This window comes from Mesoplodon bidens, assembly GCF_964165515.1.
Source record: "Mesoplodon bidens genome assembly, chromosome: 11".
Lineage (NCBI taxonomy): Eukaryota > Metazoa > Chordata > Mammalia > Artiodactyla > Ziphiidae > Mesoplodon > Mesoplodon bidens.
Genome location: NC_138167.1, coordinates 66,877,976 through 66,900,189, shown reverse-complemented (window position 1 = coordinate 66,900,189; position 22,214 = coordinate 66,877,976). Strand labels below are relative to the sequence as shown.

Below are 22,214 nucleotides of genomic sequence, written 5' to 3'. Positions count from 1 at the left end.
TACATATACATATACATATATATATATATATATATATATATATATATATATATATATAAACACACACAATGAAATATTATTCAGCCATAAAAAAGAATAAAATCCTGCTGTTTGTGACAAGCTGGATGCCATTATGATACATGAAATAAGCCCGACAGGACTTCCCTGGTGGCGCAGTGGTTAAGAATCCACCTGCCAATGCAGGGGACACGGGTTCAAGCCCTGGTCCAGGAAGATCCCACATGCCGCAGAGCAACTAAGCCCGTGTGCCACAACTACTGAGCCCACGTGCCACAACTACTGAAGCCCACGTACCTAGAGCCCATGCTCCACAACAAGAGAAGCCACCACAGTGAGAAGCCCATGCACCACAACAAAGAGTAGCCCCCGCTTGCCACAACTAGAGAAAGCCTGCGTGCAGCAATGAAGACCCGACACAGCCAAAAATAAATAAATTGATTAATTAAATAAAATTGTTTTAAAAAGGAAGTAAAGCCCGACAGAGAAAAACAAAAACAAAGTATGGTATCATTTATATGTGAAACTTTTTAAAAGTCAGACTCATAGAGACAGAAAGTATAATGGTGGTTGCCAGGGGCTGGGAGGTGGAGGAAATGGGGAGATGTTGGTCACTGGGTACAAATTTTCAGTTATAAGGTGAGTAAGTTCTGAGGATCTCATATACAGCATGGTGACTATAGTTAAAAATACTGTATTGGAGACTTGAAATTTGCTAAGAGTAGATCTTAAGAGTTCTTACCATTCAAAAGTTGACTCTGTGAGGTAACAGATGTGTTAACTTGACTGTAGTCATCATTTTACAATGTATATGTATATCAAGTCATCATGTTGTATATTATAAATAAATACAATTGTATTTGTGAATTATACCACAATAAAGCTGGAGAAAAGAGAAGTCCTTATATGAAATGTATATATCGTAGATGCTCTGACTCTTGGTTGAACCCTGACTAATGCATCCCTGAAGTGTTACTCTCCTCCTTCATCTTTCCAACAATATTAGTAAAATTTTAATGTTCTTTCTGCTTTGTGCGAGATGTATTTGTTTCTTGGGGATATGATGAAGGCTGAGCCCTGATTGATCCTCGTACCCACAGACAGTTAGATATTGATTTCCAGTGGGTTCAAGCTAAGTCATCAGGATTTGAATCAGATCCCTGCTTTCACCTAGACCACCACATTGATAGATAATTCATGTGCTAAAGACAAAATTGTAGTGCAAACTGGGCATATTTAGAACTCATTGATTATTTAAAACAATAGAAAGCAAATTTGTGGAATATAACTAAAACAGTACTTAAGAGAAAATCTGTGTCATATGCATGTATTAGAAAAGAAAAAAATTGATATTTGAAGCTTAAGTGATCAGGTCAAGAAAAGGGAATAGCAAAAGGATTAATGTCGAAACCTAGTACTTTGAAGGAGATGAAGCTGAAAAATCTCTGCAAAAAAAGAGAAAGCAAAAATACATTATGAATAAAATGGGATCATAACTATAGACACTGTAAAAAGTCTCCATACCTTTTATAGAGGTGTAAAAAGTCAGAAGAGAATACTATGAACACACTTATGCCAATAAATCTGAAAAATTAGGCAGAGAGAACAACTTTCTAGAAAAAAAATAGAAATGATACCAAAAGAAATAGAACAGGGACTTCCCTGGTGGTTCAGTGGTTAAGAATCCTAGCCTGCCAATGCAGGGTACATGGGTTCGAGCCCTGGTCCGGGAAGATCCCACATGTCGCAGAGGAACTAAGTCTGAGCACCACAGCTACTGAAGCCCGCACGCCTAGAGCCCGTGCTCTGCAACAAGAGAAGCCACAGCAGTGAGAAGCCCACGCACCACAATGAAGAGTAGCGGCTGCTCACCACAACTAGAGAAAGCCTGCACGCAGCAACAAAGACCCAACGCAGCCAAAATAAATAAATAAATATAGATAGATAGATAGATAGATTTATTTTAAAAAAAAGAAATAGAACATATGCGTTAACCCTGAACCATTAAAGAAATGCAATTATTAGTTAAAATGTCCACATAAACAACCATATCATGTTACCAGCCCAGTAGGTTTTATGCTGAGTTCAATCAACCCTATAAGGATCAGAACTAAAGTTTCTCAAGAAATAGGAAAAACGTAAACCTCCTCCAATTGATTTTGGGCAGTTACAATAATCTTGATTTTTTTTTTTTTGAAAGGGTCAAAAATTTTATTCGCAGGGCTTTTTGTGTGTTTTTTGTTTTTGTTTTTGAATACACAGTTTTCCAGCCGTCCAGGGAGAAAGGAACGTGGTGTCTGGCTGCACGAGGTTTGGGGACTGGCCTTGGGGCTCCAACCCCCTCCCTTGCACCTGCGTGCTGGCCGCACGGTTCCTCCACTGTGGATAAAGGCACTGTGTGTTCTGCAGGAAGGCACTCACGGCCGGCTCACAGACAACGAGGCGACCTTCTCAGGGGCTGCGAAGCTGAGGCTGTCGAGGGGTGGACTTGAACTTGGGGCCTGGCAGGGGGCCAACTGGCGAGGAAGCCCCAGGCTATGGTACCTCAGCCTGGCAGGTCCGGCTGGCCCTGGCGCAGCGGCCTCAGGATGGAATCCTGCCTTAGCTTCTTTTGCGGTCAGCCATGGCTCTCCGGTTGTGGTTGGCTCGTGTGGCTTGCTGGCTTCCTTCTTCCTGCGCTTCTGTGTTGTCTCTCGGCTCTGCCCGTGGCCCCAGGGGCTGCCAGCCACTGCCGTTGAGCTGTCGTGCCGGTACGCCTTCCTGGCCAGGAAGGCCATGCGCCTGGCTTCTGTTTTTCCCGCAGCACTGCAGGGTCCTGCACAGAATGGTCGGGCTTGGGGGCCTCGTCCTCAGCCTCGTCCTCCTGCCCTTCTCTGGGCACTTTGGTTCTCAGCACCTGAGGGATGGTGAAGGGCCTGCGGCTGATGAGCTCATCATCTGAGTCTGCGTCGCTGGCGCCCACCTGGCTGCCATCACATGTGGCATCATACTCATCCTCGTGGTCGTAAGGCGAGTCCTCCCCGGGCTGCACTGGCACCGCCTCCGCCAGCATGCCGTACTGCTCGTAGCGCCGCCACCTCCCGCTTGCCGTTCAGCGCTCTCCTCCTTCCTCCTGCCCTTGTGTACCCGGCTCAGGTCCACTGAGTCCCTGCTGGACACGTCCAACTCAACATTCTGGGAGATGTTGTGATGAGACGTCAGCAGGGGCGTCGGGTCTGGCTTCACCTGTCTGTCTAGGCCGCGGTCCAGCTGGCCGAGGGCAGGGACCAGCCGCCCCTCCAGGATGTTGTTGATCACCTGCACTGGGTCATAGCTGTAGTGCCCCAGGCAGGCCAGGATGAAGCCCTCGCCGAGGTCTGGCAGCAGGTCCTTCACCTGGGAGATGAATGAGTCCAGCTCCACGCCGCACACAGCGGGGACTGGAGCAGCCGCTGCCCCCAGGCACTCCTCTTCCTCCGAGTTCGGGGAAGTGATGACGGTCTGCTGACCGCCTCCGCCGCCTCCACGACCCCGTTAGGATTCTCAGCCACCAGTGGGTCTTTGGCATCGGTGGCTTTCCTTCGGTCCACCCCTTCCCATGCACTCTCAACTGCCTGGAGGATGTAGGCGTTCCGAGTCTCGTCCAAGGCTGACGAGGCCTGCTGCAACAGGCTGACGTCATCAGCCACAGGGAAGAGTGCATCATAGTCCCGGAGAAACCTCTTCTGCAGCAACAAGGAGCTGAAGATCTGAAGGAACTCTTCAGTGAAGCCCTGAATGTTGTCACAGCTGCTTTCTAGGACTGGGAGAAGGCAGATCTGCTTCAGGAGGATGTGAAAAATCTCCATTCTTCCTGGAATGAGAGAGCCTCTGCCACAGGTCACCTAGCAGCTCGCTATCTTCAAGCCTCCTCTTCTTAATTGCAGGCTCCAGTTAGGGAATTGCTATTTCGTAAAAGGAAGCTAGCCTGTAACAGAAGTCGTGTTTCTGGAAGGTTGGGCAAGCCAAAGGGAAGATATCCGGAAAGGCCCAGAGTGTGGTGCAGGTATCACAAAGGTAGAGAATGATGTCCTTTAATTCCAGGAGAGGCATGTCGCTGGGGGTCAGCCAGCCCCTCTCCTCAAACTTCTGGGGTGTGGCGCAGGCCCCGTCCCCTTGCAAACCACAGTGCTGGAGGATATTGCTGAAGACCTGAAGGATGGTGGGCATGCTTTCACCCAGGTCATTATAGTAACTTGGCTGTTGGATAAAGATGTTTCCTATCATCTGCTGCAGCAGCGGGGAGTTGCCTTTTCCAAAGAGCACGCAGAGGTCCAGGATCTTTGGGATGTCAAACTGGAAGTTGTTGTAGAGGATTTCTCCAAAAGCAGAGGGGGAAATGAAGTGGTCTTTGGATTCCTTGTGAGTGGACACACAAAGGGAGGCGAGAAAAACAGTTCGGCGGAGGCACTTCTCCATGTCAATGACCTCAGGGGCTGAGGCCACCCACTGGTTGAACTTTCGGGGGACACAGTGCAGGTAGGAGTCCAGGCACTTCTGCAGGGTCTCGTCGAAGACAACCTGGCACCAGAATTTATCGTGAGGCAGGGCCAGGAGCCAGTCGAGGTCACTGGCTACAAAGGTGGTGCGTTCCAAGTACTCCTCCACTAGGGTGGGAATGTAGGGGGCGGTTTGTATAATACAAAATACCGGTCTGCCTTCTGCTCAGGGTGTTTGTTCACCAAGAACAGAAGATGAGCTCAGTTTTCTCCTCTGACTACATAAGGGCTGCTTCCTCCGGCGGTGGGTAGGGGGGTGGCGGTGATAACAGGAAGAAGGCCAGGCTGTGTCTCAGCTGTTGTCAACCACAAGCCACCCACTTCCAGGTCAGCGCTGGTGAAGTCCCCAGCTTCCCTGTCTTCAGGTCCTTGTGGGTGATTTGGAGTTGGTCCAGGGGCAGAGCTGGCATTGTGCTGCATTGACCCTCCCCGGCGGCTCCACTGCCGGCGTTGTACTGCCGCAGCCGCCGCCGCGGTCCACGGTGACAGCTCCCACAGCGCCGGCACTTCCGGGGTCCACAATAATCTTGATTTTAAAACTGAATACAAAGAACATGAGAAAGAAAAATTATAGCCATATTTATTATAAACATAGATGCAAAAAATCATAATTAAACAGTTAGCAAACAAATATTCAAGCCAAGGAAGACTTAAAGAATACAGGACTTGTAATTTTTATTTCCCTGTCTCAGAAGAATTTTCTTGGGACTTCCCTGGTGGTCTAGTGATTAAGACTCCACGCTTCCACTGTAGGGGGCGTGGGTTTGATCCCTGGTCAGAGAACTAAGGAGCCCATATGCCGCATGGCAGCAGCCAAAAAAAAAAAAAGAATTTTCTTTAAACTGGAAGGACACAGGATGCCCCTTATGACTGCGGCTGCTCAGTGCTGTACTGTGGTCCAAGCCAGTGTCCCAGGACCACAATTAGAAATAAGAGCTTCAGGGATTGGAAAAGAACAGAAACTACTAGAAATAGTAAGCAAGTTCTTAGCAAGGTTGGGTTAGATCCAAGTTCAATTTAGAAAAATGAATCGTGTTCCCAGATACTGGCAACAAACAAAAGTATAAAGGTAGATGGAGTCTACTATATCGCCAAAAAAGTTTACTAGAAATAAACCTGACAAAATGTGTAAGATCTTTATGAAAAAGTATAAGGCTTATGGAAAACATCAAAGAAGACCTGTATAACTTGAGGTACATACCATGTTAGTGGATGGAAAGATTCAATGCCACAAAGATGTCTATCCTTCCCCATTGATATTGGGATTTTTCATGGAACATGAAAAGTTTTGTCCATAAATTCATATGGATCTATAAGGGGTCAATACAATTTCAAAGAGTAAGAAGGCAAGATGGATCTCCATATCAGATAATAAGAGTGCTAGAAAGACATAAGGAGAACAATATGGTAGTAGCACAGGCTTAGACAATGGAGCAGATGAGAGAATTCAGAGACAGCCTATACACACACACACATTAAATAAGTTTGCGTCATTACACATAGGACAGGAGGACATGGATAGATATTCATTAAATTGTTCTTATATTGGCATTCCATATACAAAATTAAAAATTAAATATCTATGTTATATCAAACAAGTACATGGAAAAATAGTTACATTTGAAAACATTAAAAATTAAAACATCTACACATGGAAAGACTTCATAAACTAAGACCCTAATCACAGATTGGAAGAGAGTATTTGAGATGTATATAACTGACAAAGGATTACTATGCAGAATATCAAAAAATTCTTATAAAGCCATAAGGAAAGCCAAACTTCCTACTAGAAAAATATACAAAGGATGCAGCCAGCAATTCTATAAAAGAAGAAAATGGAAGGGACAGAAAAATATGAAAAGACACTTGGGGGACTTCCCTGGTGGTCCAATGGTTAAGACTCCGAACTCCCAATGCAGGGGGCCCGGGTTTGATCCCTGGTCAGGGAACTAGATCCCACATGCATGCCACAACTAAGAGCCCACATGCTGCAACTAAAAGATCCCGCATGCCACAGCGAAGATCCTGCACGCGGCAGCAAAGATCCCACGTGCCGCAACTAAGACCCAGTGCGGCCAAATAAGTAAATAAATAAATATATTTAAAAAAAAGAAAAAGAAAAGAAAGAAAAGACACTTGGTCTCCCTAGAAATCAGGAAAGTATAAAATAAAACCTCAATGAGATAGCTTTTCACATTCCAGAAGGTTGGGAAATGAGAGTTCTCATAATACCAGTATTGGTGAAGATATGGGAAATGGTAACACTTTTTATTTCTCCTGGAGGTGTCTGTTCGCACAAAAGCTTTAGAAAGCAATTTGGCAGCGAGTGCCAAGTATGTCATTTTATTTCCACTAGGAGATCTAGATCCTGCTAAGGGCAGTAACAGCCCAGCTAAAATTACCCACATTCTGGCCCTCCCGTGAGGTAGCAGTGAACACGACTTCTGGAAAGGCATATGCACCAGAGTTTCAGCTCTGGGTGTAAGGCAGCACCGACGCTACTGAGAGCAGTGATAAATCATCAGTCCAGGAGGCAACCAAAGGAATCCTGTTGGTCATGGCCTGCTGTGGGCTAAAAGTCTGTGTCACTTGTGCACAATGAACATTTGTGTGCAGATTTGTATGTTGAAGCCCTGTTACCGAGTCCAAACTTGTACTGCTCGCCACAGGACATGCCAATAAATTGAGAGCTGAGGTGTTGGGGCAAAGAATAGTGACTTTATTTGGAAAGCCAGCAGACTGAGAAGATGGTGGACTAGTGTCCCAAAGGACCAGCTTACCCAAGTTAGAATTCAGGCTTCTTTAATACTAAAAGAGGAGGGGGTGTTCTCGCTCTCAAACATTTTTTAGAAATGGCAGCTATTGTTTCAGGTTCTAGACTTTAATTTATTATGTAAAACTCACCCAGATTATCTGCATCAAGTGATACGAATACAGGACTGGGTCTATGCAGTGAGGAGGAACTCAAACCCCATTTAGTATGTAGCTTTGAATTTACCTTAGAACCTGAAAAATAATTTCAAACAAGATAATGAAGCCATACCTTGAAGATCTTCCTCAAGAGTCTGGAAATCTATTTCTGTTTCTAATTTCTAAAAAATTATTTGTGATGATCCACTCAAACTGAGGCCAATTACTAGAATGTAAGCACCACATTGTACTCTATTTGTGCCCTCGATGTGTCATGAATCAATGAATGAATAGTACCAAGTTTTTGTAAAGCACAGGTGGTGTTTGTGGCAGCCATGAGAACGTGCATCTCAGATCTCCAAGCATAATCCTGACAGCCTGGACTGCTGCGTTATGAATCCACCACATTTCCTCCAGGCTGCTCCCAGCCACTGACTGAGGAGATGGGGAGTATGGCAGGCCTGTTGCTGTGAGACACGAAACTCCTCTGACAGGTAACTTTGGCTTGAGGTTTCCCCATTGACCTAGAGAAAATGCCCTAAACTGCATTGCACTCCAAGATGCTTTCTATTGCAACTTCCTTTCTTCCCCACTCCTTTACCATCACCAGCTCTCCCCTTTGCTCTGGCTCCCTCCCCACTGTTCCCTTAGAGGTGTTTCCCTCCAAATTCTCTTACACATCTAATCCCATCATTCTATCTGCTTATTGGAGGATCTTAATACTGTGGTTAAGGGTATAGGTTTCAAAGGATTCCCTAGACAGGACATTGAGAACAAAAGAGAAACAATGAAGTAGGTGCTCAAAGACTTAGGATGTAAAGATATAGGATTAGGATCTAGCTCAAGGATGTGAGTGATGACAGCTTAAATCTGCTCCTGAAGTGATAGATAACATACATTATTATGTAAATATACACAATGGAATTCTTTTTTTTTTCAGGTTTTCACTTTTTATTGTACTTACATTTAAATTACCATTGAATACTAAGCATAAGTTAAATAAATAAATAAAATGGGAGGGGGTGTGGCTGATCGTTGCAGGAATCCTTTGTTCTTGCAGCTGTCCAGGTAGGTCTGGTCACAATGTTCCCATAAACCTCCAGCAAGATAATTGTTATTTTCTGTTCTGCAACTTTTTATTTTATTTTATTTTATTTTTTGCAGTACGTGGGCCTCTCACTGTTGTGGCCTCTCCCGTTGCGGAGCACAGGCTCCGGACGCACAGGCTCAGCGGCCATGGCTCACGGGCCTAGCCGCTCCGCGGCATGTGGGATCTTCCCGGACCGGGGCACAAACCCGTGTCCCCTGCATCGGCAGGCGGACTCTCAACCACTCTGCCACCAGGGAAGCCCCTGTTCTGCAACTTTTTATCTCTATATGAATGGAAAAGTGTGCCTTTAAAGGTCAGAGGCTAGAGAATGGGCTATCACATATATTCCAGGCTCTAGGCAACATTCTTTTGTGTGTGTGTGTTTGTGTGTGTGTGTGTGTGTGTGTTTGAAGTAATATTTATTGGTTGATTCCCCTTCCCTTTTTTTTTTTGGCCACACCACAAGGCTTGCGGGAATCTCAGTTCCCCGACCAGGTATTGAACCCTGGTCACAGCAATGAAAGTGCTGAACCCTAATCATTAGATCACCAGGGAACTCCCTGACTTCCCCTTTTTTTTTGAGTCCCAATAAAACTTTATTTACAAAAAATCAGGTGGTTAGCCTGGGGCCATAATTTGCCACCCCTGCTCTAAAGAGTGGGACCCAGAGCCTGAATCCATGGGAGGTTCTAGGCAACACACTTTTATAAAGGTGCAGAGCCAGCATGACTAAGCACAGGCAACAGAGCACAGGGGTTAGAGGTAAAGGAATAGATTCAATACGAAGTCAGGTTTGTTCTACTCTGTTACAGCCCTAACCCCCAGTGTGATGGAATTTGGAGGTGGGGCCTTTGGGTGATTGGGTTTAGATGAGGTCATGAGGATGGGACCCCCACGAGGGGATTAGTGTCCTTATAAAGAGAGCCTTCGTGCAAGCATGCCCTCTCTCTGCCATGCGAAGGCTGAGGGGACTCTTGCTGAGGACCAAGCACAGAAGTAGGAATTCAAAACACATCTGTCCCCTCACTTGTGGCTGTGCCAGGAGAAAATAAGGAGTCCTGATCCAAGGTCCATACTTTCTCATTGCCTCCATTCATTCAACAGGCAAGTGTAGAGCCACGTGCAGATTTGGGCTGGGTGCAGGGGTGGGGTGGAGAGGGCCCCAGCCCGCCCCTCCCCCAATGGGAGCAGGCCTTTGTCCTGCTCTCTTCCACCAGGGTCTGTCCCATCCCCCTCTCTCTGGCATCTTTACTTTCTCTTTCCCTTTGCAATAACCTCGGGTCCTGCTGCACAGAGAGGTCCAGCTCCATCAGAGACTGACCTCTGCCAAGAGGGAGGGCCCAAGAGAAGGTGGGTCAGAGCCTGAGGAAGCAAACCACCCCAGGGCCCTCCCACCCCTGGTGCCAAAGCAGGAAGGAGGTGGAGCCTCGGCTGAGAAGGCCTGGGAGGTCGCTCACAGATAAGGGGGTTTTCTACACAAGAGCCCTGGGAGAGGAAATGGAGCCCCAGCACCCGAGACAAAGGGCAGGGATGGGACTAGCCAGCAAAGGAGGCTGCAGCCAGAGGCCCCGGATCAGGTACCGCTGCTGTCCGCTCTGTCCCACTGGGCCCCATCTCCAGCCCTCTCTAGGGCTGTGCCTCTGTCCTTGGCCTGCTTCTCCCCTGCAGTCCCTGCCGTCCCAGCCTTGTTCCTTTCCCTCTCTGGGCTCCTTCTCTGCAGGGCCCACTCCCATCTGGGGTCTTTGCCCTGTTCTGGGGGTGCCCCACTACTGCTTCTAAACTGGCCCCTCCCAAACCTCCACCCAGCTCTGGGGGTCTTCGTGGCCCAGCTCTCAGTCTGAAAGTCTGTCCGGCTAGGCCGTCCCCTCCCTGCCTGTGCAGGGCTGCACCCTCTATTGGTCGGAAATATCTGTGCTCTGTTAACGCTTAGAATTTGGCGAAAGGATGATTGACGCAGCTGGTGACTTTTTTAAAGCACTCTGATCAGTTTTCTATAGTATTTACACCATTGTAAACACAGTGTGAGAATAGTTCTCTGAGGCAAGAAGATAAATCATCTCTTCCAAGGATATCTCAACTCTGAGCAGGAAAATAAATGCACACCATTCACAAACCTGGCCACACCCCAGGTGACCACGCTTCATGTTTATAACTGTACCACTAACAGCTATAATGGAACTGGAGGAAAGATCAGGAGAGACGCTCCTATTTTAAAATTAAGTAGAAAAGAAAGCCACAACCAAGACTTCACACAGCTGCATGGTCTCATAATGGAAGAGCTGGAAATGGCCTGGCCTGGTCAGGGGACCCAGCTCTATCACTTCCAGCTCTGTGACTTAGGCAGGCTACTTGTCCCCCTCTGCGTCCCCGCTTCCTCCTCTATAAAATGGGCATGGCTGCCGCAGCATTTGGAGAGTAGGTGAGTTCAGATACAGAAAGCACTTGTAACCATAGCCCAAGCCTGTGAATTTAGGTGTTAATCCGACATTAAAAAACAAAACAAACAAACATGCGCAAGTGAAAAGTCAGGAAGGAATTGAACTGAAATGTTAAACTAAACTAACTAAACTAAAATAACTAGAATGTTATTTTGGAGTGGAGAGGTTTTTGTTACTCTATTTTTCTAATGATTTGGGGGATGGGTGGGCAGGAAAACCGGAGTGGAGGTGGCAGGATGTGCTATTGGAAGTAGCAGAGCCAGGGCCCCTGTGGGAGACATCACCCATCCCTGCTGTCCCAGCACCCTCTCCTCTCCCTCTCCCCAACCTTCCTGCCTGGAAAGGCGCAGGAAATTCTCAAGGCCCAGGCGGGTTGCTGGGAGGCACAGCGCCTAGGGCGTCCAGGGGGCTGCGCTCCGGAGAGACCAGCCGGGAGTAACTCCAGGGGGCGCTCTCTGCATTTTCCCTTTTCTCTCTTTTGCCCCAGAAACCCAGTGGAGTGGTTAGATCGCCAAACCTTCTCCTTCCACTTTCGCAACCTGAGATTTGCCAATGGGCGGAACTGCTCTTACCTCTGCTACCAGGTGGAAAGACTGAAGCACTGCTCACCTGACTCCTCCGACTGGGGGGTCTTTCAAAACCGGGTATGGGGCCCCAGGACACTCTCATCGCAGGCGGGAGCTAAGTGTCGACCCAGAAAAGAGGCGCAGCCGAAAGACACAAAAGCATTTATTTGGTGCCTTAGAATTGCAATGCGGGGAGCACAGATTCAGGTGTATCCTGCGTTGTGTCCCGCCAAAGGGAAAAAAGCTGGGGCGGGGGCAGGTATTGGCAAATTGCGGAAGGTTTAGGATGCTTGCACAAGTTGTTTTCCCAATATTATGATTGGGAGATATAATTACAATAGTAATCCATTGGTTTTCAGAGTATATTATGTCAGATACTAGGAAAATCCCTTTCGCAGTGTGTCCAGTTTTTAATCAAGAATGCGGATATTGGGACTTCCCTGGCGGTCCAGTTGTTAAGACTGGGTGCTCCCAATGCAGGGGGCGCTGGAAACTAAGACCCCGCATGTCGTCCGCACCCGCCCCCCCCCAAAAAAAGAATGTGGATATAGCAGTGACAAGCTCTGTCCTATGCCCTTACCCAGTGTAATGGTTCAAATCTGGTGTCTGTTTCAAAAATGGGATGAAATTTTAGCCCCCAAATGGTGTCCTTCATGTCAGAGGCGTTACACAGGTTCACATAAGCCAGCAGAGGATGTGGAAAAAATGGTAGTAAGTCCAGTGCCATTTGGGGGTTCTCAGTGGCGGATGCATCTTCCCACACATTTTCTTAAGTCCTGGAACCGGATACATGATGGCAGTTGACTTAATCGCACCAAGCCTTGTTTAGCGAGTCTGCTGGTGGTGGGTCTCTGAGTTTGTCATCGGGCTTGGCGAAATGTCCCCCCACCTGCCTGCCCTCCTCCACCCAGAGGGCAGCCTTTTCAGAACCTGTGTGCTGAAGGGGCGGGGCGGGGGTGTGCACTGTAGCAGTATTATCCCATCAAAACCTAATCTGGGTCACAGGTGTCATCTCACTCTTTCTACTACCCAGTGTTCAAAAAGTTAAGAGAGAAAAAAAAGAAAAGAAAAAAAAAAGTTAAGAGAAACTGATGAAATTAATGTTGACACTGTGTTAGACAACACAGTCATCCCTAGATATGGGGGTGGGGAGGTTGGTTCCAGGACCCCCATGAACACCAAAATCTGAAGATGCTAACTCCGTTATGTAAGATGGCATAGCATTTGCATATAACCTACCCACATCCTCCCATAGACTTTAGATCATCTCTAGCTTACTTATAATACCTGATACAATGTAAATGCTATGTAAATAGTTGTAAATACAATGTGGATGTTATGTAAGTAGTTGTCAGCCTGGCAAATTCTCAAGTTTTGCGTTTTGGAACTTTCTGGAATTTTTTTTTTCCTGAATAATTTCAATAGGTGGTTGGTTGAATCTGCAGATGAGCAACTCTCAGATACAGAGGACTGACTGTATACCTAATCTATTATTTCAATTAGATGTATTTTCTAATATATAACTAATATAAAACTTCTTCATGAGATAGTTTACATTTCTTTTTTCTTCATACGAAGTCACTGAAATGAACTGTATAGTTTTACACTTGCCACACACCTCCCTTCAGACGAGCCGCATCTCAAGTGCTCTGTAGACATGTGTGGCTGGTGTTTCTGCCGACGGACAGGGCAGCTCTGTGGGCCTCCCAGCAGACAGCACCTAGGGACCAAGCCTGGACCCCACAGGGCCTGGCCCAAAGCAGGCACTCAGGTTACTTGTAGAATGAATGAATGGGAGGATGGACGTTAGAATGAATGGGTGAGTCGATGAATGAGGGAAGTCAATGACTAAAGAAGAAAAGAAGGGAGGGGAGAGATGGAAAGAAGGGATAACTCATGAACAACCTGCCTCTGGGATGCCCACCCCCCTTACCCCTCCTCCCCAGCTCCCTAGCCCGGCCTCACTGCCTGCTCTGGCGGCCAAGAACGCCCCCTTTCCGCCTCCATCTCTCCCAGGTCTATCCCGAGACTCCCTGCCACGCGGAACTCTGCTTCCTCTCTTGGTTTTGCGCCAAGAAGCTGTCCCCTTATGAGCAGTACCGCATCACCTGGTTCTTATCCTGGAGCCCCTGCTCGTCATGTGCAGAGCAGGTGGCTGCGTTCCTGAGGGAGAACAGGAACGTGAGGCTGAGCATCTTCGCCGCCCGCCTCTACTACTTCTGGAAACCAGAGTGCCAGCACGGGCTGCGCATGATGCACCAGCAGAGGGCCTGGGTGCGCATCATGTCCTTCCGAGGTGAGAGCAGAGGGGGCTGGGGGCTGGTGGGCGGGGCGGTGGGAGGGATGGGGGCGGACCTCCACCCGGGAGGGTGAGTGGGCGGAGAACCTGGGAAAGGAGGCAGGACTGAGGGCACATGGCAGGGAGGGGGCAGGAGGGGGCAGGGCACAGGATGGTCAACAGAGAAAGGCCTCCCAGGGCCCGGACCTGATGGCTTTCTCTCCTCTTTATCTCAGACTTTAAATACTGTTGGAAAAACTTTGTGTACAATCAGGGAATGCCCTTCAAGCCTTGGAAGAAACTGCGTAAAAATTATCAGTTCCTGGTGGCAAAGCTTCAGGAAATTCTCGGGTGAGGGCTTCCTTAGCCTCCCTCCCCCACCTCCTCCTTATCTCCGAGTACCTTCCACCTCCCTTCTCAGCCTCCTCTCCTCCCTGGCCCCAGAGGGCCACTGCCCGTGGGCTGCCCCTGCCCTCCCTCAGCTCCTCTCTCCTTTCTTCCCCCAGCGTCTCCCCCTAAACCCCCTGTGAGATCTCCCTCTCCCCCAGCAAGCGAGCCCCACCTCCTCCCATCTCACACACTGACCAGACCTTGTTATTGAACTGAACATAAATGGGCGTGAATATGTATAAGTGTGAAAATGAGATTTGAAAAACATCCTTGAAGACAGACTTGACTTATCAGAGAACGAGGTTCCTTGATGGGAATGATGGTATTCGTTTGCTGGGATATCCGCAACAAAACGCCACAGACTGGGTGACTTAACAACAGGTATTTACTTTCTCACCGATATGGAGGCTAGAAGTCCAAGATCAAGGAGTCTGTAGGTTGGGCTCCTCCTGCACCCTCCCTCCTTGGCTGCAGACAGCTGCCTTCTCGCTCTGTCCTCAGATGGTCTTTCTTCTGTGCGTGACCCCTGGGGAGCCCCTGGTGTCCCTCTGTGTGTCCCAATTTCCTCTTCTCATAAGGACATCAGTCAGATTGGACTAAGGGTCACCCTAAGAGCTTCCCTTAACACCATCACCTCTTTAAAGGCCCTATCTCAAGTATAGTCACGTTCTGAGAAACTGGAGGTTGGGACTTCAGCATATGGATTTGCGGGGACACGGTTCAGCCCGTACGATGACCAAAGGCTTTTTTGAGCCGAGCAGTTGCAGTGAAAGCAGGGCCCTTGTCCTGTGGGTCTCTCTCCGGGTTATGCCCCCTTGACCCTGGCTCCTCTGCTTCCATTCCAGACCTTGGTGTCCCTAGAACCCCACCGCCACCCCACCTCCACTTTGTCATCATCACACCCCGTCCTCACTCTGCTCATCCCTCATCCCATTCCCAACTTGCTGCCAGAGATGAAACTCTGGGGATGGTGATGGAGAATGAGCAAGGAAAAAAAAAAAATAATGGTTAAGTTTACATTTAACTAAGTTTTTAGAAAAAAAAAGTAGGATTGGGGACGTGAGGATTGAGATTATTGGAGCTTTTTCAAAAAGCAGAATAGAAAGTGGAAGGGCTGCCAAGAGTCAGGTCAGAGACCACAGCTCAGTTGCTCAAGGTAGATCAGGAAGCGAGCGTCTGGCCCTTTGTCCACCGAGCCAGCTGCCATGTGAACGCACCGGGAAGGAACTCAGTGGAGGTTCCAGAAAGGGTGGCCGGGATTGTGGCAGGGCCAAAAATGAGGAAGAGCCTGATGAGGTGGGATTCTGGGCAGGCAGATGCAGAGGAAGGAATGGCGAGTGGGAAGCTGTTGGTTTGGAATCTGTCCTTAAAGTCCTTGTGGAGAAGGTCTGGGGTCCCACTGATCTCGGCCGTCTGGGTGGGAATTGTCAGTGGAAGCAGACACCTGTCCCTTCACTCTCCCTTCCTGTTTGCACTGCTGCCTGGGGTTCTTGGGCAGAATCCAGGGGGGTCTCTGGTTGCTTCGGCTCTTCTGCCTTGATGCTCTCCCTGTCGGTGTTTCCTTCAAGGAGGGAGGCACAGAGGGACATGGATGGGGATGACGTACCTCCTGATTGTCTCAGGCATTAAAATGGGCCACAGTGGCCAGCTTAAAATGTCCCGCTCCTGGCACACCTGCATTTTGGCCCATCTCAGGTGGCTCACAGGAATCTCCAAGCCGGGGCTGTAGGATTGCTCTCATTAGGGAAAGGCCAGCAAAGGATTTCAGCCTTCTTGTCCATCCTTCCTGCCTCTCAGGCCAGGGGTGACTTAGCTCTCTGAGTTTGACCAACACTTCAGTGTACAAATCTGATCACTCTTTGGACTTCCCTGGTGGTCCAGTGGTTAAGACTCCATGCTTCCAGTGCTGGGGGCACAGGTTCAATCCCCGGTTGGGCAAGCTCTGCGTGCCACATGCTGTGGCAAAAAAAAAAAAAAAAAAAAAAAAAAAATCTGGTCACTCTTCCCAGAAGGACCCAGCTCATTTTAGAATCTTTTGTTGGCTGTGGCCCTGGGCATTAGGACAGATGGGGGTGAAGGGGACACCATTCCTGTGGATCCTCTAACCTCCTGCCCAAGCTCTTGTTACCCCCGAGGCTGTACCAGGGCATGTGGGGGAGAAGGCGGTGTGTGCAGGGGGCGCGGGGGGAGCAGTGGGATGACAAGCTGGGAAAAGTTCATTTGAGAATCGCATTTGTGTGCGGTCTGGACTGGAGGTGGCCGTGACTGCTCTAAGACCTCCTCCCTAGGTTTCAACTTTCCCCAGAGCTGTTGTCTCATCTGGAGGTCTTGGTGGCCACGTGACAAAATAAGCAGACAGCTTACCCCTTCTCTTGTGCTCCCTCCCCCACTCCGTTTCATGGAACAATGAGGAAGCAAGGGGAGGGAACCAGGCCAGGCTTCCTGGACAGCTTTCCAGTTCTGCCATTTATTTGCTGTGTGACCTCAAGAGAGTGTCTTAACCTCTCTGTGCTGGGACCGCATCTAAAATGTCAGGATAATGCTCCTCCCCGCTTGATGCTACTGGGGAGCTGGGGGTAGCAGATGGTGCACAGGATCTGCTCAACACAGGGCTGGAGATGAAGATCTGGAGTACTGACCCCCAGGCCTCATTTTCCATCCTACCCAGAGTCTTGTCAGGGTACTGAATAAAAGCTAAGTGCCAAGTAGGAGTAGGGTGGAGAGGGCTCCAGCCCGCCCCTCCCCCAATGGGAGCAGGCCTTTGTCCTGCTCTCTTCCACCAGGGTCTGTCCCATCCCCCTCTCTCTGGCATCTTTACTTTCTCTTTCCCTTTGCAATAACCTCGGGTCCTGCTGCACAGAGGGGTCCGGCTGCATCAGAGACCGACCTCTGCCAAGAGGGAGGGCCCAAGAGAAGGTGGGTCAGAGCCTGAGGAAGCAAACCACCCCAGGGCCCTCCCACCCCTGGTGCCAAAGCAGGAAGGAGGTGGAGCCTCGGCTGACACAGCCTGGGAGGTCGCTCTCAGATAGGGGGCTGTCCTAAAGATAAAGAGAGGGTCCTGGGAGAGGAAATCGAGGCAGAGTGCCTATGATAAAGGGCTGGGCTTGGACAAGCCTTCCTAGGCCAGGAGACTGCATCTGGACTCCTGGGATCAGGTAAGTGCAGAGCCCAGGAGGAGGAAAGAGGTTGGGTCTGAGAGACAAAAACCACACTAGGCCTCCCACCTCGGCTTACCCAGGCAGGAAGGGCATCTACCGCTCAGAGAGCTGTCGGGGAACGCTCTCAGATAAGGGACTTTCCCAAGGCCAAGGGCAGCCTTGTGAGAGGCAGGTGAAGCCAGAGATCCCAGTGCCCAGGGCAAGCTGGGACTGTCTGCCAAGGAGGCTGGAGCCCAGCTGCAGGAGCCAGGTGGTGCCGGTCCTCCTCGCTGCCTCGGGCTCTGCGCCCAGCCCTGGGTTCCCTCCCTCTCTGGCTCCTTCTCTGCTCCTTCTCTTGCCTCAGGCCTCCCAGCCCTGCCTCTGCCCCTGCTTGTCTCTCTGTGTCCCTGGCCATATCCCATAGGCATGGCCACTGGGTCTTCCTAAAGCTCTCTGTGCACCCTCAGTCCTAGACTTTAGGTTCAAGGATGAGTGAAACGATGTTTGGAGTCAGCTATAAAAGCATTTTTGTAAATTTTATTTTCAAGGCACAGTTTTGCAGAGAATATTCTCGTTTCTGCTCTGTGGAGGGAAAACTCTCCAAGACAAGAAGAAAACTCGTTTCCCATGAAGACACGACCAAGTATAAAAAATTCAGTTGGTCTTTAAGTACTTCTTACAAGTTGTTTCTGTTGTACCCACAGTTTTAGCTATTCAAGGGCAAGGTGCAACATTTGTGCTATGAAGATAAGTCCTCTTGTCTCAAATGTGAAATATCTCAGCCTTGAGTGTCTGGCTTTGCCCAGGACTGGGGAGTTTCCCAGAACATGGGAACTTCAGGGCTAAAATCAGGAAGATTCTGGGCAAACGGGGCAGTGGTTATCTTAGGTGTGCTATGAATGGGGTTTCCCTTCTAATCCTTACCCTGAGGGTGGCCAGTTGCCCTCATGGGGAGTATGAACTTCAGGCGAGATCATTGGCCAGTAATCAAAGGCCACAGTCCAGAGATGGTCTCTTCAGCAGTCGTTACCCAAATCCATCTAAAGTTTTACTAATTAACACAAGGGATGTCAGAGATAGGTTTCCATTGATGAAGTTTGTGGCTTTGTTAATTAGCATAACATATCAGAAATGGTTTTTCATTGGTGGAACTGGTGGTGTTTCAATGAGTTGGCTGGAAATATGGCGAGACTTCTCTGGCCTTGCAGGAACAAAGTATTGTGCCCTGTGGTCTGGGCCGTGAGGGCACCCTTGGCTTGATTCCTGTGTCCAGATGCCAATTCTGAGGCTCTGAGGTCATCTGAGTCTGACTCGGTGGCCAACCAAGTGACATTACCTCGGGTGGAGTGTCCAGAAGGGCAATGGGCTGGGGCCATCAAGCCTCCCAAGCTCGTTCAGACTGGCATCTGCTGGGTCATGGGTGTCCACGTGCGTGCTCAGTGTGGCTCCGGCCAGAGGGTGCTTTCATGCGCCTCTGTGGGGCCCGGCAGGAAGGCTCCTGGTTACATCCACCTACCTGGCTCCGTGCACAGCCAACAGCACTTATTGAAAAGAACCTGGTGGTTCTGCATCCCCACATGGGCTGGGCCACTTTGCAATATAATATTAAATGAAAAAAAAGCAAGATACAAAATGGAATACTCTATAGAGTACAGTCATAATTAGGGGGAGAAAAAGCTATGTAAGCCCTTCAGCCAAAAGTCTCTGTCACAACACTCCCTTGGTGACAACAGTTTTTCCTGTGCACATGCCTCTGTGCTCTTTGTACAGACAAAATTGTGATACACACACCTCGGCCAACGGCAGAGTTAAAGGAAGCTCTTTAACTTCCATCCCCCTTCCCACTCCCCAAAGAGAAGGGTCCTGACATTAGGTACAGGGTTGAGGTGCTTGTGGGACCTTAACAGAGGGGTCTGGGGCTCAGGACAAAGATGTGAGAGACGAGGAAGGACATGCCGTGTCCAGTTCTCGGGGTGGGGGGCCCCCGCACTCAGCCCAGGCGTCCTGCCTGCAATGGCTTCTAGCGTGGGCTGGAGGGGTGGTGATGTGTGAGGTGGCGGGGAGCTCACCCTCTTCCCTGTCCCTCCCAGTACTCCTGGCCAACAAAGAAGGAAGAGACCCTCCCTTACCTCCCCTTAGGGGCCTAGGTGAACCCAAGGAACTGGGTTCAGAATGTGACAGAGGCTAGGGTGACACCAGAAAACACTCTCTGCATCTTTGATTTTCTCCTTCCTGTTGCACAGAAACACAATGAATCTGCTAAAAAAAAAAATATTCAAACAACAGTTTAGCAACCAGCACCGTGTCCCACAGCCCCGCTACCGGAGGAAGACCTATTTGTGCTACCAGCTGAAGCAGCTCGATGGCGTCACGCTTGACAAAGGCTGCTTCCGAAACAAGGTGCCAAGTGGGTTCCCTGGGCACAGGGCAAGCAGGGGCAACCGCACCAGGCAGGGAAAATCCTGAGGCTTCGCAGAGTCTGAGTGAGCTCCGCTTCCCTGGTGCTCTCCACATTCTTTCCCATCCGCGGGCCACCACACAAGCCCTTCCCTCCAGCAGAATGTTCCTGGTGCCCCTCTTTGAGAAGTTAATGCTTCCTCATCCTCCAGATCTCAGCTCAGTCACCACTTCGGGGAAGCCAAGCGCTCTTCCAAGGACTGAGCACCTAACCTCACCTACAAGATCTCCATCACACTTCTGCCTTTCTGCCATCTTCCTACCTGTCCCGTCCCCGCTCCCTCCCTCCCTGACCTCCCTGGTACCCTCAGGTTCAAACATCTCCAGACAACCTCCTGGACATGTCCAAAAGCCAGGTCACAGAGTATTCAGGACTGTGCCCTGGGGGTGTCTGTTCTACAACCCGTCTCCTCTGGGCACTGGGACCCTGATCTGATTCCGATGAAGTTACAGGTGCTTGGGGAGTGTGGAATTAATGGATGAGTGAGGAATGAATAATTGAAGGAAAGGAGGAGGTTCTTTCCTTGTGCTGTAGGCAGTTCACATACTGGAAGGTTCACAGGACAGAGGCCCTCATCCCGCTCTTCACCCTCGGTGTGTGACCTCTGGCCTCTGCCTTCTAACCAACCCTCCGTCTCTCTGAGAACCTCTCCAGAAACAGCGACATGCAGAAATTCGCTTTATTGACAAGATCACCTCGCTGAATCTCGACCCAAACCAGAGCTACAAAATCATCTGCTATGTCACGTGGAGCCCCTGCCCTACCTGTGCCAGGGAACTGGTTGATTTCATCGACGGTCAGGACCACCTGAGCCTGCAGATCTTTGCCTCCCGCCTGTACTTCCACTGGGTCAAGGTGTTTCAGAGGGGGCTGCAGCAGCTACAGGCAGCCCAGGTCTCAGTGGCTGTCATGACCCGCTCAGGTAGGAAGAGAGAGCTGTCGGTGGACGGCGGACGGGAGGATCTGCAGTTCCAAGAGCGAAAGCCACGGAGTGGGAGTGGGGGGGAGGCGAGGCTGGACAGGAAGGACGGCGGCCCAGCTGAGACCCAAGGTGTGATACCACCTGAAGGGAAAATTCCAGGGACAGACTCATTCCAGGGAGAGGAAGAGAAGGAAGGGGAAAGGAAGGAGGGACCGTAGCCCTGCTGGTGCAAGCTTGCTGCTCCCCTGCCCTTGGAGCCTGACTCAGTTTCCCTCTCTCATCTCAGAGTTTGAAGACTGCTGGGAAGAATTTGTGGATAACCAGGGGATGCCCTTCGAGTCCTGGGATAAGCTGGAGCAATACAGTGAAAGCATAAGCCGTCGGCTCCAGAAGATCCTGTCGGTGAGAAGCTCTCCCCGCTGCAGGGCCCTGGCCTCTCCATGCCCCGCCGACCCCCTTCCCAGCTTCAGCCCCACTTCTGTCTGTCAATCCTCTCCTTGCTCTCTCCCCACTGCCCCCCACTGCTTCCTCTTTTCTCATGACACCCCCTTTAGGTCTCCTCTTCCAGGGGCTCCCAGTTCCTTCCTTCGCTCTCTCTTCATAGACTTTTTTTTAAATACATTTTATTTTACTTATTTATTTTTGGCTGTGTTGGGTCTTTGTTGCTGCACGCGGGCTTTCTCTAGTTGTGGCGAGCAGGGGCTACTCTTTGTTGTGGTGAGCTGGCTTCTCATTGCAGTGGCTTCTCTTGTTGCGGAGCATGGGCTCTCGGCGTGCGGGCTTCAGTAGTTGTGGCACGTGGGCTCAGTAGTTGTGGCTCGCAGGCTCTAGAGCGCAGGTTCAGTAGTTGTGGCACACGGGCTTAGTTGCTCCGCGGCATGTGGGATCTTCCTGGACCAGGGCTCGACCCCGTGTCCCCTGCATTGGCAAGAGGATTCTCAACCTCTGCACCATCAGGAAAGCCCCTCTTCATAGACTCTTGTTAGCTTTCTGTTTCTCTTAAGGCAACCCTGGCCTGCCTTGACCCAGTTTTTTTCTTGTCCTGGCATTTTCAGCCTCACCTCTGTTCCCCTTCCTCCCTCAGTTTCCTGCCAACCGAAGCTTTCTCATTTCTCTCTCAACAGCGCTCGAATTGGAATAATTTAGAGGATTCCTTCAGAGACTTGAGACTTGGATCCCCATCCCCTTCATCGTTAAGAAGTGACTCAAGATGACAGGTCCTGGGGCATCTCACTGCTTCATAAACTGCTGGCTCTTAGGAGCAAGTAGCAAGCTCCACGGTCACCCCTGACCCTCGCCCAAGTCCAGAGACCTTTCTTTCCTCTTTCATTTTTCTTTTTTCCTTTCTTTTCTAAGTGGGTAAATATTTTTATAATTGAAAAAATAAAGATAATTTGAAAGTCTGTAAAACTTGGGTTACTTTCTGAAAGGAGAATCAGGTTTTTCCTTCATAAAAAGATGAGTAGGGCTTCCCTGGAGGCGCAGTGTTG

The 22,214-nt window shown here is 49.5% G+C and overlaps 1 protein-coding gene and 1 pseudogene across 3 annotated transcripts; one reads left to right on the top strand and one right to left on the bottom strand.

Moving 5' to 3' along the window:
- Window positions 1-2,601: 2,601 nt before the first annotated feature.
- On the bottom strand, window positions 2,602-4,637 carry LOC308625375 (activating signal cointegrator 1 complex subunit 2-like; annotated as a pseudogene). The gene has a single exon. The product of its transcript is annotated as an activating signal cointegrator 1 complex subunit 2-like (transcript).
- A 5,323-nt stretch (window positions 4,638-9,960) lies between these two features.
- On the top strand, window positions 9,961-22,134 carry LOC308625815 (DNA dC->dU-editing enzyme APOBEC-3B-like). 2 transcript variants are annotated; one of them, XM_081250338.1, is made up of 8 exons: window positions 9,961-10,112; window positions 11,461-11,617; window positions 13,556-13,835; window positions 14,054-14,168; window positions 19,588-19,744; window positions 20,457-20,724; window positions 21,011-21,126; window positions 21,849-22,134. In XM_081250338.1, the coding sequence occupies exons 1-8, from the start codon at window positions 10,033-10,035 to the stop codon at window positions 21,936-21,938; spliced, it is 1,263 nt and encodes a 420-aa protein (XP_081106464.1). In that variant the 5' UTR covers window positions 9,961-10,032; the 3' UTR covers window positions 21,939-22,134. The 2 variants fall into 2 exon arrangements, with proteins under 2 accessions (XP_081106464.1, XP_081106463.1); XM_081250337.1 differs by having other exon boundaries at window positions 20,457-20,853.
- Window positions 22,135-22,214: the final 80 nt, after the last annotated feature.

What these genes read in the sequence shown, in the direction of transcription:
- LOC308625815 (XM_081250337.1), top strand. Translation starts at nt 10,033, where the DNA reads ATGGAGCCCCAGCACCCGAGACAAAGGGCAGGGATGGGACTAGCCAGC. An exon ending in GCGCATCATGTCCTTCCGAG is followed by an intron (nt 13,836 to 14,053) that starts GTGAGAGCAGAG and finishes TCTTTATCTCAG; the next exon opens with ACTTTAAATACTGTTGGAAA. An exon ending in AAGCTTCAGGAAATTCTCGG is followed by an intron (nt 14,169 to 19,587) that starts GTGAGGGCTTCC and finishes CCTGTTGCACAG; the next exon opens with AAACACAATGAATCTGCTAA.